At 41.5% G+C, this 16,517-nt stretch overlaps 2 protein-coding genes across 5 annotated transcripts; both read left to right on the top strand.

Annotated features, from left to right (window-relative positions):
* The first annotated feature begins 2,378 nt into the window (after positions 1–2,378).
* mis18bp1 (MIS18 binding protein 1) lies at positions 2,379–9,443 on the top strand. 4 transcript variants are annotated; one of them, XM_038729425.1, is made up of 16 exons: positions 2,379–3,348; positions 3,448–3,585; positions 3,755–4,056; positions 4,328–4,401; positions 4,745–4,866; positions 5,005–5,095; positions 5,299–5,408; positions 5,708–5,868; positions 6,024–6,093; positions 6,174–6,924; positions 7,030–7,208; positions 7,891–8,024; positions 8,154–8,296; positions 8,383–8,470; positions 8,561–8,615; positions 8,904–9,443. In XM_038729425.1, the coding sequence occupies exons 1-16, from the start codon at positions 2,496–2,498 to the stop codon at positions 9,002–9,004; spliced, it is 3,372 nt and encodes a 1,123-aa protein (XP_038585353.1). In that variant the 5' UTR covers positions 2,379–2,495; the 3' UTR covers positions 9,005–9,443. The 4 variants fall into 4 exon arrangements, with proteins under 4 accessions (XP_038585353.1, XP_038585351.1, XP_038585352.1 ...); XM_038729423.1 differs by having other exon boundaries at positions 7,885–8,024; XM_038729424.1 differs by having other exon boundaries at positions 5,296–5,408.
* Positions 9,444–10,364: 921 nt separating this feature from the next.
* tpp1 (tripeptidyl peptidase I) lies at positions 10,365–16,399 on the top strand. Its single transcript, XM_038728444.1, has 13 exons — positions 10,365–10,507; positions 10,936–11,010; positions 11,563–11,702; positions 11,945–12,095; positions 12,457–12,578; positions 12,721–12,884; positions 12,992–13,190; positions 13,380–13,568; positions 14,232–14,304; positions 14,600–14,720; positions 14,803–14,964; positions 15,081–15,206; positions 15,526–16,399. The coding sequence occupies exons 1-13, from the start codon at positions 10,497–10,499 to the stop codon at positions 15,664–15,666; spliced, it is 1,674 nt and encodes a 557-aa protein (XP_038584372.1). The 5' UTR covers positions 10,365–10,496; the 3' UTR covers positions 15,667–16,399.
* The last annotated feature ends 118 nt before the right edge of the window (positions 16,400–16,517 follow it).

The following is a 16,517-nucleotide window of genomic DNA, read 5'->3' as shown; positions in this document are numbered from 1 at the left end:
ATCACACCTTTCAGCTTCTTTAACTAGAAGTAAAATATAAAATAAGACACAGAAATTTCTCAGGGTGGCAAAAGAGTTTATTGCATATATTTCAGTACAAGAACACGAACACCCTTATAGTCTACTACTGCACCATAAGTCAAATAAGCAGACTATTCAATAGTCTTTATCGTTTAAAACAATAATGTCCTTTCTTGTAATCTTATTCTCTAGAGTCAAAAGAAAAACCTGGGTGTTTTTTTAGTAGTGAAGTTGAAATTCACTTGTTTGGGCAAAAAGTTGAAATACTTTGGTATAGGTCCAAGTAGCATTTCACTGGAGAGGGGACAAAGTGAGAGGTTATAATAAGTAAATATATCACTTTAACAATACAGTTGAGTGTTGCTTGATTTTGAATAATACTTCTTGCAGATTAAGACAGTTTTCTGCTCACCTAATCCTGACCCAGTCCCCAAATGTTAACTGGCCATCAGTGACTCCAGGTAGTTTCTGCCCATGTAGTACAGAGGGATTTCATTGATCTTCTGAGGCACTCGCTCCAACAGACCTTGCTGGAATATATCTGAGGGACAGGGATGGAGGAGGAAAGAGAAACATCATCTTTATTTCCTCTCCAATTCACTTTTCATTAAGTTTTCAATGTGAAAGCCAGATAATGTTTGACAAGTTCTTAGCTTAATTTCTTTTGACCTAATTCACTGAGTGGTTCTGTGACAGAAGTGTGAGAAAGTGCAAGGAAACAATTGGAACGTTATAATTGAGTTTAACCAGGATGGCGGGCACTATCACCCAATTGAACCTACCAGGGCGATTGAGACGGAGATCGGCAAAATTAAATTTGCAAGATTTTTGAACAATAAACAAATACTGATACATGCAAGCAGCAAACAACATCACAACATCACAAATGTATGTTTTCAAGAAGGAAGTACAATTAACAGATGGTGCTTTGAGAAAGCAGACTGGGAAAAATTTTGTATATGTTGTACGAAGTCAGCAAACCATGTGACATTAGAAGGTGATGTAGAGGAATGCACAAAGCAAATTACAGAACACATTATAAATGCAGCAAATTTAAGTATTCCAAAAAGAACAACAAAGGGCAGGAAGAAAGTGGTCCCCTGGTGGAATGAGGAGTGTAGCAGAGCTGTAAAAGAACGAAACAAAGCTTTTAAAACATTAAAGAAGAATTTTGTCACGAGAGAATTTTTTGGATTTTCAAAGGAAAAGTCCTGTGGCACATAGGACAATTAAGTTAACCAAAAAGAAAAATTGGAGAGAATTCTGTTCCACCATTGTAGAGGAGTAGAGTTAGGGGACATATGGTCTATGTTTAAAAGAATGAGTGGGAAAAGGAAAGTGACTAAAATCCTACCTTTCATAGATGGAGGACAAGCGGTAGTGTTGGACAAAGAATAGGCAGAGATGTTGGGTAGGGCTTTTGTGGCTGTGCTAGATGTGGATTTTACAATATCAGAACTCAACATAGCTCATTAGGCATGGGATATACAGCCCCAGGACAAGATCTGTTATGTTATGCCATGACTCCTTAGCAGTTATTAAAAGCATTCAGACAATGACATCTGTCAGAGAAGACCTACTGATAGAAATGTTTCACAGCTTATTAAGATTACATCGGGGAGGGATAACGTTAGATGTTCCGTTTTGTTGGGTGCCTGCACACGAGGGAGTTAACGAGATTGAGATTGCAGACAAACTAGCAAAAGAGGCATTACAAAAGGAAATAACAGTTCAAATACCACAAGGAAAAAGAGAAGTAAAAGCAGTAATTAAGAAGAAAGGTATTGAAATATGGCAGAAATGGAGGGAGAAGACAGGAAAGGAAGGAGTTACTATAAAATACAAAAGTCTGTCAGTAATAAAAATTATAGGGAAAGGGCAGGTGGGAGGAAATTATAATGACTAGACTTGATCGAAAGAGTTGATCACACAGTTGTTGTTCTTATTGGGGAAAAGGAATAGTGAAAAGTGTGAAAAGTGTGGGGTTAAAGAAAATATTGAACATGTCATTTTGCACTACATACTGTTTGAGTTGGAAAGACAGATATTTCAAGGGCAGGAATGGAATCTGATGGGGGTATTGGGAACAGAAGGAGGGTAAAAGGGGATAAGAATCACCAGGAAGGCATTATTTTAATTCCTTAAAGACACTGGGTTGGTAAACAGAATATGAGAGCACCTTATTTATGAGTTTTGTACTTGAGTTATATGATGTTACTCACTCCAGTACAGTAGGTGGCGGTATGCACCTAAAAGTTGTTTGCAATCCGCCGTTAACGAAGAGAAGAAGAAGAAGAAGGAAAAGAAGCAGAAGAAGAAGCCTCTGCGGAAGTGACGTATGTTTTGGAACTACGTCACAGGTTTCTAGCCAAGGGCGGCAATAATGAGAAATTTGAAATTTGCGGGCTAGCGAGCTAGCTGCTAGCATACGCCACGGATGTAAGTTAATCTGTTTTCTTCCCCTCCCCAACACCATGGCGTCATATCACCATGTATTACAACACACGAGACCGCGGTTTGAATCTCCTGCCAAGGTGTTTGCTAAGCTAAAATCTAAAGTGCAGAGGGAAGGGATGTGCGCGAAGGACGGGACTTTAACAGGCAAGGCTCCGCTGTGTAACGTTAGAGAGAAACATGGGGCAGGTTTTAGGTCGCCCAGGAAGAGAGCAGAGAGCACCTGGATGACCGACGATCTCAAGGAGAATCAGAGGTTTGGTTCGTATCGCAATGAAGCGCAGGCCTTGACCCTGTCGCCTATATCGAGTCCTCAGAAAACAGGGTGCTCGTATTCAGACCTCAGCAGCAGGCTCGTGGAGGAAATGCCTCCTGTGACTGACATAGGACATGGATGTACACAAAGACAGAGAGCCTTCCTGGAGTCAACAGTTGACTCTCGTCCCTTCAGGAAGCAGATCCTCACAGAACCACCTCAGATCAGAGACTTGAATGGTTTTAAGGTGACCAGCAGGACTCCAGTAAAGATACAGCCTGTAGAAAATGACTATGTAAGGAGTGTGTTTGAGGAGGAATGTGCTCCTCTCGAAGAACTGACTTCTCCAACCTATATATTTTCCCCCATGAGGAAGAGGTTGAGGAAGAGGAAATGGGAGCTGCATGAGTTGAACAAAGTCAGCAGCAGTACAAAGGAGATTAGCAATGAAATCATAAGCCAGCCACGAGAAAGGAAAACCTCCAGTGCATCAAGCAAGGATGACACCCAGAAGAACACTCCCATGGATCTTGGAGGATCCTCTGCTGACCGATCAGAGATGAACCAGTTCACTCAGGAAGCCATGTTCCCACCACCAAGACCCACCGCAACGAAACGTGAGATATTATTGCTGCTTTGTTTTAAGTGAAACTCTTTTCCCCTGCGTCATCATTTGGAGGGAAGAAACTGACAGAAGTGTCTGTTGTTTTGAACAGGTTGTTATGTTACTATGGAAAAAATTCTTCCAATGTCTCCAGCCAAGATGTTTGCTTACATGAAGGAGAGGGAAAGTAAAGTGGAGCAGCTGGAGGTTCAAAAAGTCTGCAGCAGCACGAGGGATCTCTTTGATGGCGGTGAGTGTGAAGTGGACAGACTTGAATCCAGCAAACCAAAAGCAAAAAGTTTAGTTTAAGCTGTGTGTGTATGAAGACATAGTATGTTAGACATGGTTTGTCATGTTTGCATTTTATATGCTGCACAACATAGTTTGGTTCTTGTTATTACTTACATTCTTTTCCACAGGTAATTTCCATCAGTCCAGAGACTCGCCTCCCTCCACAGCTCACAGTATGCGTGAGATGGAGGACAGTGCCTTTGCAAGTGCTCCAGAAAGTGTGGCGCCTGTCACCCGGCCCACAGAAGAGTCAGCTGACAGCCAGTCAGACACAGATCCCTCTGAGGATGCCCTGATCCCTGCTGAGCCATCACAAGCTGTTTTGCTTGAAGACCCTCTCGTACTCAACACGCCACGAATCTCCATACCGAAGAAACAAGAGGCTGTGTTCAAGCGCAACAAATGGCCGAACTGCGCAAAATTCCCAAGTGTGAGTAGAATCTTTAAATTTAAGTTTTTGATAAATGTTTTTTGCATATAGGGATGAACAGTTAGGCAAAAATAAAAGATTATCTTGTGTTGATTGAACACGTGAAATCAGACCACTAATAAATTCAAAATGTTGGAGACCAAAAGGTCTGGATTTGCTGGCACATTGGAGATCAAGTGGGAAATAGAAATTGAACATAGTTTGTCCTCTCTGTCTCTTTGACAGTTTTGTCTGTTGTTCCTTATTGGGCTTGTGTTTTCCTCTTTGACAGGAGAGTGTGATTTATCTCAAAAAGTGGTTCCTGAGGAAGAATCATAAGGGCCTCTTTGTTGATGGAATCCACAGGTAAGCGTTTCTTGAGACATCCTGATTTATCAAAAATGAATGATCAATGATGAACTATAAAAAATGTTTGTGAAGAAGAACACAACGCAATCAAAGTGTATTATAGCTAATAGGTAGGTAGACAGACAGGTGGGCTCGCCAGTCTTTACTTATTGCAATCCTGCAGCAGCCACAGATCACAGATCAGAGCATTTGATTTATTTGAATGCTGTCCTAAATGTAAAGAATCTCGACCTATATAACAAAAAATGCTTCAGAAGTAAATTGCCTAAAGTAACTTTAGCTTTAGATGTTTGTGTGGTTTAACTGAACACTGGGATTTTTTACTTTCTTTTCCACCCAGGGAGAACAACATACCATGGAACAGTAACATCATCACTGAGAGGGTTTCTAATTGTGTGGTAAAGACTATCTCTGGGAGGGTTTACGTCTTGGTTGGCAAGATGAACTTTGACGTTCACTCCGGTAAGCCAGATTCTGCATCAGTAGGTATTTTCTAGTGAATTTCACTTTGGCAAAAAGAAGTTAAAAGTACATAAATAAACATGCATATAGATGCAAGTTCCAATTTTGCATGGATTAATAATAACTTTTTACCTGCAGTGTTTCCAAAGTGGCTTTTGAAGAAGTTTGTTAATGGCTTTCCTCCAAACTGGAAGGCACTTTATGAGAAGTTCCTGTCAGAGTCAAGAGAGTAAGAATTTATTTATTTTGCTCCATGCTGTTACTGATTACAACAATGTTTTTTTCTCTTTGTTGGGGATGTTGAATATTTTAAGCACGCAATGAAATGAGTTGTGAGTGGCAAAAAACCAAGCCAAATAGTTAGTTCTTAAAATGAGCGTTTTTTTTTTCTTTTGAACAGCTTAATTTTTTTTGTTGTGGCAATCCCAGCAGAGAAACAGAGGGGAGCAGTAAGGGGAGAAGCATCATAGCAAAGACAAAATCTGGCGCATCGTCCATCAATGGATCTGTGAAGCGGTGCAGGCAAAAGCCTATGAAGACACGTAAGTACAAAAGAAACAAAAGCAAATTAATGGTCTGTACAAGAACATAAAAATAAGTAACTAAATATGCTTGAGATTTGTAGAAACTTTTCTCCCAGTTCTTGCTATTTTGTACTTTTGTTTGATTCAATTTGAAAAGGGAGTACAGCTCACAATAACACCGCTAACATGGGGATGCTAAGCAGGAGTATTGTTTTAGCATGATTGCCATCTTAGTTTAGTATGCCAGCATGCTAACCTTTGATAATTAGCACTAAACACAAAGCACAGCCAACGTTTTATTCTCTCCTCTTCTCTAGCTGCTTCCTGCCCTCCTGCCTCCTCTTCTTGTACAAAAGTGTCTCGAAGTGGTCGCGTGATCAAGGCGCCTCTGGAGTACTGGAAAGGAGGGAGAGTCATCCTTGATGCACACATGAATGTTACCATCCATGAATGTTATGACACCTCCATCTGCCAGCCTGTAAGCATCTAAAGCTTTGCTCATTAGAGTTACTTAATTATCCTGAATATTTTCCCCCCTGTGAATGTGAGTGTGAGTGGTTGTGTGTTTCTATGTGCCCTCACACCGTATGGTATTTTTTATCACCGTGACCATGTTTAATCTCTATCTCACAGGAGGTCGCCACAAGAGTGTCTGCGGGCGCGTCACAGAAACCTGCCCGCGTTTTCCTGCCCTGCAGTGAAAGTAAAGATACCTGAGGAACTGTAGAATTTGTGAGATAAGTTATGAGCTGCATGCAGACAAACTGTCCTCTGTCTTTCCAGGCCATAAGCAGTGTGAATCGGCGAGTGACGAAGAGGCACCAGTACCACTGAGGAGAGTCAAGGCGCCTATCCGCACACGCAACAGAGCCAAGGTTAACCATGAAAAGAAGCCCTCTTGTTCACCTGAACCACCCGTGGAGACATTTAGCAGCCCTGACGAGTGGTCTGGCAGAAGGACAAGGTCCAGCCAAAGGTGTCCAGCTACAGAGAGAACACAGCATGTGGACATTGTCCCTCAAAAGCAAAGAGAACCTGAGAAGTCTTCAACACGGAGGTCAAAAAAACAGACGCATGACACCACAAGGCCTTCAGTGAGAGCCTCGGGGAGCAAGCGGGCTGTCGCAGCATCCACAGAATCTTCCACTGTTAATGATAAAACATCACCCCATCAGTCGTCAGATGATGAGTTCTGTGTTAGGAGAAAGAAGAGCGGGAAAGAAGTGCACAGGAAGACGGGCGTGAAGGTTCTCAACAAGTCGCAGGCGAGCGACATGTTTTTGTCGTCATCCAAGTCGTCTGAGGAGAGCGGGGAGGAACTGAAGAAGAGAACCAGAGCTAGAGTGACCAGAAATAGCGATGCTATACAAACACAAACCAAGCATAAACGGAGCAAATGCACCAAGACATCCCCACCCACAAACCCTTTGCCTAAGTCAACACAATCCAGCAAGAAACACAAGGCAAGCACAGGCAACACACAGCATCAAGATGAAGAAGAGTGGACCGAAGCAGAGCTCATGAAGCTACAAGAGTATGTTTTGCATACCTGCAGAATGACAGAGTAACATTTTGAAGACCTGCATATAATTGCACAAACATATGTCTGTTTTATAACATGCGTGTTTGTGTTTCCCAGGGCAGTGTGCTACTATCCAAAGCACAGGGCAGGCTACTGGGCAAAGGTGGCGAGGAGGGTGGGAACACGTTCTGCAGAAGAGTGCCACAAGCAGCACACATCCTGGGGAACCTCCCAGACTCCTGCCAAGAGAGCCAAGAATCCCAAAAAGGAAAAAATGGAAGCACCAAAAGATCCAGGTAGAGAACGTTTGGGATGTAGATTGTGTAGCCTTTTTAGCAAATTGGTTAAAAGAGAATGCACTGATTTAGCGTTGTAACAAAATGAATTCAGCAGAACCAGAGATATAATCTTTTTTATTGTACACCTTCCTTCTCAAGACCTGGTGCCTACATTACCCACAATGCAACTCAACCATCAACATTCCGGTCAGAGATTCGGTGTGTTACGCTAGTAGCGGCTATCATAGCCTCGAACCTCAAGCTAAGATGGTTTTTAACATATGCAGCAGTACTCCCTATTACCTGTAGACAGACTGGGATGTGTAAAATTGTTCCCCTTTAATTTTTGTGTGATATTATTGAAAGGTCTGGAGCTTGATAAGATTGAGAATAATATAATAAATATTTCAGTGGATTGGTAGTTTACATTTTAATTCATTTAGCTGATGCTTCTATCCAAAGCGACTTACAATTGCTATACATGTCAGAGGTCGCACGCCTTTGGAGCAACTAGGGGTTAAGTGTCTTGTTCAGGGACACAATGGTGGATTTCTCACAGTGGGAATCGAACCCAGGTCTCCCACACCAAAGGCAAGCATCTTATCTATGCGCCATCACCACCCCATAAATTTACGTTCTGCAAATGAATGGACATGGTTAACGGCAGAAGGTTGATAAGCTATAATGTGACTAGTTACAGATCATCCTGTGATATCTGCCCGGGTGGGAACCTTAAAGAGAAAGCAGCAGGTGCGTCAGTTCCTGGAGGCCATGCCCAGAGAAGATGTTGATGACGTTTTCAGCACTGCGTACATGCAGAATAAACGGTTTGAGGTTTGTTTCTTTCTGGTTCGGTAAATAATGCAAGAAATATGAGGTTTTATAAGGAGCCTCCATTTTGTGATCACAAAACTATTCAGGGTGAGTGATTGGTGTTCACCTTGTGTCTGTCTTGATGGATAGATGCCCTCCATGTGTCCGAGTGATGACCATGACTCCACATTGTCAGACCTGGAGCCCCTGACCCCCATGTCAACAGGCTTCCCCGAAGTAAAGACACCTCAGTGTCTGCATATCACTCCTGGCATGATGGGCTCCCCAAACAGGTGAATAACGCTGAAGTCTGCATTCCAGCTCATAAGAGTTGACTGCAGTAAGATAACTTAACTTGGCTCTTTCTTTATTTTAAAAGTAACAACAACGACAAGTACGTCTATCAACTCCAGAAGAGGATGAAAAAAAGTCAGTTTAATGTCTACAAACAGGCTCCTCCTGTAAAGGTACAAATTCACAAGATTTTTTTTTAATTCTGAGGCACATGGATTATTATTTTGTATTGGTAAAATAATTTCCTTCTTTGTTTCTTTCAGAGCTTCACACCCACGCCATCAGTTAAACGAACGATGAGAAGATGTGGTAACACGGGTAGGTTTCCTGAGAAATGTTATGGTCATGAGTTTATGTCTTAGTAGTGGAGTAGAGGGACAAAATAACAGAAACACTTTATAATACAAAACAAAATCAGTGTAATGCTTTTATTTTATGGACACTGTTAGAGCAGTTTAACTTGATGTTCATTATTTATATTTTCAGAAATGAATCGGACACGTTTCAAAAGCTGTAACTGAAAGCTGAACAGAGATATTGCAACATTTCTTTTGTAACACGAGTCTTGTTGCTTAACACAATCCGTTTCTTTCCCTTTTTCACTAGAAAATGATACCTTTGTTGTTTGGGAGATGTTCCCGGGAAACAATGGAGCGCTGTCTGAAAGCGACGAGGAGGAAGATTTTTACTTCTCAGAGAACGAGTGATTGGAGTTGAAACATTATATCATTTTTTTATTATTATTATTCTAAAATGACTCACATAAATTAAAATCAATGGAACAGAGGAGAGATGTGATATTTGCCTTGTGTTAACTCCTCAAATGTGAACAATAGAATAGTTGAAAAGGAGTTGAACTCATCAGTGTGAAACAAACTGAGGATATGATTTAAATAGGATATAAATTGAAGCTTTTAAACTTAAACCACAGTGGAATGTGTACATGCAATTGTGTTTTAAGACAGTGTGGCGTTTTGTAAAGTTAAGTTTAATAGTTAGAAATAGTTTTACTATTTTAATATGCTGTCAAAAACAGACTTGTGCTGCCGTCTTCCAGTATGTCCCTGTAACAATGGTTTTTGTTTAAAGTTTTAGTCCCAAGAGTCAGTTGTAACCATCCTATTAATAAACATTCTTTAATTCTTAGTTATATAGTTTTATTTGTGTATATTATATACAGTATTAAGAGGGAGCAATTATCTACTGAAGTGATTCCCAAACGTTTTTGTTGTGACTCCTCAAAATGAAGCAAGATGTATCATCACAAGTTATGGTACGGCAGACATGAATGATGACTGAAGAGGATTTTTTCCCCCTTCTTAGATGGTTTTGTTTGAATGATTCTTGGAGGTCTAAACAGGTTAGAAATGTGAGAAAAGAGAGGGAAATAGATGTAATATTGTGAATTATTATTCCCCCACCCCACCCATTTAATCACCTTGAGACCCCACAGAATTGGGATCTTGATTCCCAGGTTGGGAACAACTGATCTTGGGTCAAATGATATTAGAGACTTAATTTACTTTAACCTTCCTTATCCAAATCTTTCTTTCATTCCTTGTGTTCTTGTCCCTAAAGGTATCTCTGTTTTTGTTTTTAGAGCGTTTTTACACATTTTAAGAGGTATCAGGAAAGTGTGTCCTCGAAATTAATTAAGTTGAGGTTTTCAGAAGCAACCATCTCTTTGTCAACTGTGCCCTACACTGTTTCCACCACTAGGGAGCAGCAATACAGTCATGCCTTATGAGGTCAAGGGTAGTATGAGACTTCTATCTACAGAGACCATGACTTCATCTTTTGCCCTGGTCTTTGGGGTTTCTGCAGGATATCTGGTTGGACCACTGAGTTGTGGGAGTGGGATCTGATCTGTGTTGTTATTCGTTGTGGGTCATCACAGGTGGAACACAATATAAAGCACGAGCTGTGGATCTGGACCAATAAAACCAAACATGGCAGTGAGGGTACAGGGGATACTCACGTTATGTTGCATTAAAATGTTTTTTTAGTTTTATTTTTTAACCGAAACGTGGTTGAATGTTTCCTGAGCAAAAATGATCCAGGTACTGCTCCAGCGTTGGGGGGGGGGGAATCACGTGAAAGTCAAAATCACGTGAAGCCGTGTCACGTGACCGCTGCGTCTCTAAAGCCGCCAGCAGGCACAACACCTAAGTTGAGGCAACTGTGCAACCAGAGAACACGATGAATACGCTGTGAGTGCTCTAAATAAGTTCAAAGTTGTGTATTTTTATAGAGCTAAATGGGAAAGAAAGGCGTCAGATAACTATTTTTAACGCGACTTGTAATGAAGGGCACCTCGTGTATTCTTTGTGGTTACCGTTTGTGTTGACCTAGATGGCTGCCAGCTAACAGCATGTTAAAGTGTTCACATACTGCAAATAACAACGTGTGTTTTTGTTAGAAATGTAGAGTTAGTGAGCCGTTTTATATGTGTGTATGTACGTGTTGAGAAACACGTTTAATTTGACCTAATTGTAAAACTACTGTTTTGTTGTAACCCTGAGATAGTTGACACACTGAAGGACGTGTTTTTAAGCATTTCCTAGTTATATTTATCTGTGTATAAACCCCCCGCATGTGTGCATTTATTTCTGTAATGTTTCGTTTCTCCTTCCACCAGGCTGACCTTCTCCATCCCTTTGTTATTCAGTTCGTTGGTCTGGAGTGGATATCTGGAATATGACCAAGATGTCTTGTGAGCAAATCCACTTTAAGAGCCATTATCTGATTTCTCTATAATTTTTATTTATTTATTTTAAAAAGCCTTGTTTGCATATCTCCTGTTTAAACCCTTTTTAGGGTTAAGTCAAGCCTTTTTTACTAGATAAAGCACAGTCTTGACAGCCCAAAATGTGCAGTAAACACCTATCAGAATACTGGAAACTGTCCGGTGAACTACTGCGCATAGTATGTAAATTGGTTTGAAGGAACTAATACTTTAGTGACTTGTTCCTAAAATCGGGTGCTGCAGGTTTGGATGTTTTACAGTTTTGGTCTTTAGGGCCTGTGATGTGTGCCATTAATGTGGGGCTGTTTTTTGGACTTTCTGAAAACCTTGTAAAGATCTCATGAACTGCAGGACAGAATGATCTAAACTACTGCTAAATGTTTCCAAACCTTTTAGATAAAAGTTCAGTTACCTGTAGAATCACAGCAAAGTAATCAATATACTTGATATTCATTGGGTTGGTTGGTAAGCTATACATTTGGGTAAAGGTTGAATGAAACCTTTTTCTCTTTCCTTTAGGATATCAGGTGACTGGACTACTGTGGGTCGGGTCGACCCTGGCCAGGAGCTGGCACTGACGTTTGCCCTGAAGCAGCAAAACGTTGACCTGCTGGAGGAAACACTCAGACTGGTGTCTGACCCTGACTCTCCGCAATATGGTAAGGCTCTGTCTAATAATGGACAGTTGTCCTCAAGTAACCCTAAAACTACAGATCGAGCATACAGATGCTCAGTGGAGTTTGTGTCCCATTTATTCTACTCCTGTCCTTTGCAGCATATAACCTGGGTATGAAATTAGTTGCTCTGACTTAAAAACAGCCTTAATTTACAGGTCAAAAACATTTTCTCAGCTTTGACCTTTCTCTATACTACAGAGTGAAAGGCTTGTTGTCCTCCACAGGTAAACACCTCACATTGGAGGAAGTAGCCTCCCTCGTACGTCCATCTGAACTGACCCAGAAGACGGTGAATCACTGGCTGCAGTGTCACGGGATTACAAACTGCCTCACTGTTAGCACTCAGGACTTTTTACAGTGCACCATGACTGCAGAGTAAGCATATCTTTTTAAAGCAACATTTGTTCTGCTTGCTACTCAACAGTAACTTTACTTGCTCTTGACACAGAAAAGCGCCTTTTCTGCTCAAGTTCCCTTTTTACATGTAAACCTTGCAAAGACCATGCTCTTATCTTGTGAGGCGGTTCCTCTTTATGTGGTTATTGGTTAAAATCAAACTGAGCTGCAGGCTTTTGAAATTCATAAATCTAGGTCAAGGTCATTGGATCTCAAAACAGATGCTTGTTACTTACCCTAAACCCCAATAACAGTTTTACTTACTGGTGGTATTTGAGTTTCTTTAAAACTGATGCCTAGAATTGTATATGTTGCATATCTTTTTTTTTTTGTGTATTAGGGTTGCAGAGACACTGCTTCCTGGCAGTAAGTTCCACCGTTACAAGAGAGGCGGGCAGTCTCTGGTGAGGTCTTCAGCTCCGTACTCTGTTCATGATGATGTTCACCCGCATCTGGACTTCGGTGAGAGCCATTCGAATAGTTGTCAAATGCCATCCGTGATTCTTGTCATTTGTGCCTGCTGCATATTTAAGTCAGGATTGGTACGAACATTACTTAATGGATTACTATATTTTATTATTTTTTTATTGTGGCACTTCCACAGTTGGAGGACTTCACCGCCTCCCTCCTGAAGAGCAGGACCTCAGCAAAGCCTCTTCTAAAGGGAAGAGGGCAGGGTTTCACCTGGGAGTGACTCCCGCCGTCTTGAGGGCTCGCTATAACCTGACTGCAGCTGATGTGGGAAGAGCACAGAATAACAGCCAGGCTGTGCTCAGGTGTGGCCATCTCGGAATATGCTCACAATGAAACGCAAAACTGTGCTGAGACCGTATAATCCCACCCAACTTGGTGTAATTTTTTTTTCACTCATTTAGTTCTTGGAGCAGTACTACAGCCCTGCAGACCTGGCTGAGTTTATGAGCATATACGGCAGAGGCTTTCAGCATCTCTCTCAGGTGGACCGGGTTGTAGGCACTCAGGGAGGAGGGAAGGCTGGTATAGAGGCCAGTCTGGATATAGAGTACATCATGAGCACAGGGGCAAACATCTCCACATGGGTCTTCACCAATCCAGGTCTGTATGAGAGGGTGAGGCTTTCCGTCGTGTGTGCGTGTGTGTGTGGAGAGCTGAAAGGAGGAAAATTATAAAGGCCTTCTGACTTGTCTCAGTATTGCCATCTTCAGACATTGTAATTTTTGGGCTTGTTAAAGAACACACGAACCTTAATATCAAAACTTGCACCTTTTCCTCATTGCCCTTCAGGGCGTCACGAGTCCCAGGAGCCTTTCCTCCAGTGGATGGTTCTGCTCAGCAACATGACTGACCTGCCCTGGGTTCACACGATCAGCTACGGAGACGATGAAGACAGCCTCTCTGCTGCGTACATGATGCGCATCAACACCGAGTTTATGAAGGCTGGTGTTAGGGGAATCTCTATGCTCTTTGCTTCTGGTCAGTAAGGAGGACACATGCAGAATCTGTCCACATGGCTTGTACTGGTAGCACACAGACATTCAAGAACACAAACCGCTCCTAATCTTTACTACATCAGCAAAATATGACTTCCTTTGTCTACACAAGTGTTTCAGCCGGTTATCTTGTCACTCCTCTTACATGAAGTTTGACTTCTCACTTGTGTCTGGTTTAGTTTTTCATTTTAGTTCTTCATCTAGTCTGGCCAGTAAATGACAAATTCCTCTTTCAGTGGTGCAGTACACGAAAGACAATACTTCAACAATGGGTAACTGTAAGCTGTGCTTTTTGTAATAATTTGAGAGAGCTGATGACTTAACAAGAATTAGACAGCCTTGGTCTTTTTGGCAAAGTGTCAACTGACTGTGACTAAGCTCCATTCTTACTGTTGGATCATTATACAACTCAAACATAAAGACACCGCTTTTGTTTTAAATCAACACCCGTGATGGCCTGGGGGCTCCAGGAAAAACCTGTTTACACCTTTTTTGGACCGTGGCTTTGTCCACAACTTACAACAATACTGGAAAGGCCAGCTGTCAGGAGGATATGCTGCATGATAACTTTCTTCGTCTTTAGTGACGCTGATCATGTTTTAACAAGCATCTATTGTTTCGTTCTTTTATCTGTTATCATGTTCAGGTGACAGTGGTGCAGGCTGCAGACAGTTGGGTAAAGAACAAAACTCCTTCAGGCCCAGTTTTCCTGCCTCAAGGTAAAACATTTCTGAAAGTAAACCAGTTCCTTCCTGAGGGGGAATTTGTCTCATGCGTGGAATATACTGTTCTGTTTTTGAAACACAGAAAGTTAAAAGCTGAACAAAGAATTGAACCCACAGTATGTTTTGCAAAAGGTTGATTCAGTCCAGCCAACCCTCCTCTTGTATGTACTGTAGCATTCCAGTGCAAGGCGGGTCTATTCGCTAAACAAACTCAAACATTTCATGTTCTCAAAAGCTTTAGGAAAAGCACTGAACATTTAACGCTCCATGGCCGTCTTCTTGTTCCCAGCCCATATGTGACTACAGTAGGAGGAACATCATTCAAGAACCCATTTAAGGTCACGTATGAAGTAACGGATTACATCAGTGGAGGAGGCTTTAGTAACGTCTTTAAGATGCCTGACTACCAGGTAGTATTCTTTGGTCATCAGCTCTTAAATGCTCAATTAGTGCAGACAGTGTCATTGATGCTGTGTTTTTGTGTTCTTATAGGTCAGTGCAGTGGATGCGTATCTGAAGACTGTGAAAGCAGCCCTCCCTCCTCAGTCATATTTCAATACCAGCGGCAGGGCTTATCCAGACATGGCTGCCCTGTCTGATAACTACTGGGTGGTCATGAACAGGGTGCCCATCCCCTGGGTTTCTGGGACCTCGGTAAAATACTTCAAACTTGACCATACTTTTGTTGAATAGAGAAAACTCTGTGACAGAACAGGTAGAAACTGCCATAAGGATTTATCGCACCTCTCATCAATTGATCTCCCTCCCAGGCGTCAACCCCTGTGGTAGGAGGCATGCTGTCTCTCATCAATGATCAGCGGCTGCTAAAGGGCCTGCCCACCCTAGGCTTCCTCAACCCCCGCCTCTACAAGCTCAAAGGACAAGCCCTATTTGATGTAAGTAAAGTAAATGTTCAGTTTTTGTTGACATCAGAAAAGTAAAGTACAGTATTGCCACACTTTTTTTTTTTTTTTTTTTTTTTCTTCTCCTTTTTGAGAAACACAAGATAATTAATGTAAGTGGGTGGTAATTCAACTGTGGATAAGAGATGAATTTGGTGTGAGACCTGGGTTAAATTCCCCCCTAGTTGTTCCAGAGGCGTGCAACCTGAGATGTATAGCAATTGTAAGTTGCTTTGGATAAATGTAAGCGAAAGCAGTACGTTTAGTAAGGAATTATGTTGAAAAATGGCATGCTATGCCTCCTTTTGTCCAGGTGACTGAAGGCTGTCACCTGGGATGTGTGGATGAACAGGCTCAGGGAAAAGGTTTCTGTGCTGCACAATCATGGGACCCTGTTACAGGCTGGGGGACACCAAACTACCCTGAACTTCTGGCTGTCTTGCTGGCAGAGTGAAAACCGGCAGTTTCTGAAAGTTAAACCATCAGGACAGCATCTGCTCTGCGAGCAGGTACCATATACACACGTCCAAACTTTTGACCAGGTACCTGATACCAAAGGCAGGACGGTGAAATAGAGGGAAAATGACTACACAGATTTATGCCTCTTGTTTCCTTCAGTTCATTTGCATTTGTTATGGTCTTCAGGAATGTCTTTATCTGACCTAGATATCTCTGTGAAACAAATTTGCAGGCAGATGTGTTAACAGTAATCTCACGCCTTAAATTCATACCACTACATACACAGCAATGGTTGCTATGCATAAATAACAAACATATTTGAAATACATACACCAATCAACGAATGTATGTAGTCAATCTAATGTACTGGATTCAGTAATTTCACCAGATCAAGGCAATTTAGCATGTAACTAGATACAGGTTTGGTTTGTAATAAAACTGCTTTGTTTTGCCATACTACTCTGCAGGGATGAACTAGGTACAAGGCAATTCATTTAACAAATGTACTGCATTAACTGTAACTCATGTATCTGTAATAAAATGGGAACACGGTATGTGGCCTAAGATGAACAAGACTTTGAACTAACCACATGCACTGTAATGTGTGGGTTAAATGATTAAGCAATTCTACCCACCAGCATTGTTGCACCTTTCAACTATGTGAATCCTCAAGTCAGATGTATTAATGTGAGAACTGCCTGAATTTATTAAAGATTTACATGGACATGTCTGATTGTTCAGGATTATCTTCAGTCAAGTGTGAGAAAGCTGCTCTGGATGCAGCAGTGTCTTAGAAACAGTTTCATTCCTGAAATTGTTACTAAAAACAGTATCTTTCAAATGACT

Source organism: Micropterus salmoides, unplaced genomic scaffold (assembly GCF_014851395.1).
Source record: "Micropterus salmoides isolate LMB-PRFRI ecotype aquatic unplaced genomic scaffold, ASM1485139v1 Ms_hic_scaffold_19, whole genome shotgun sequence".
Lineage (NCBI taxonomy): Eukaryota > Metazoa > Chordata > Actinopteri > Centrarchiformes > Centrarchidae > Micropterus > Micropterus salmoides.
This window is presented reverse-complemented; position numbering and strand designations above follow the sequence as displayed.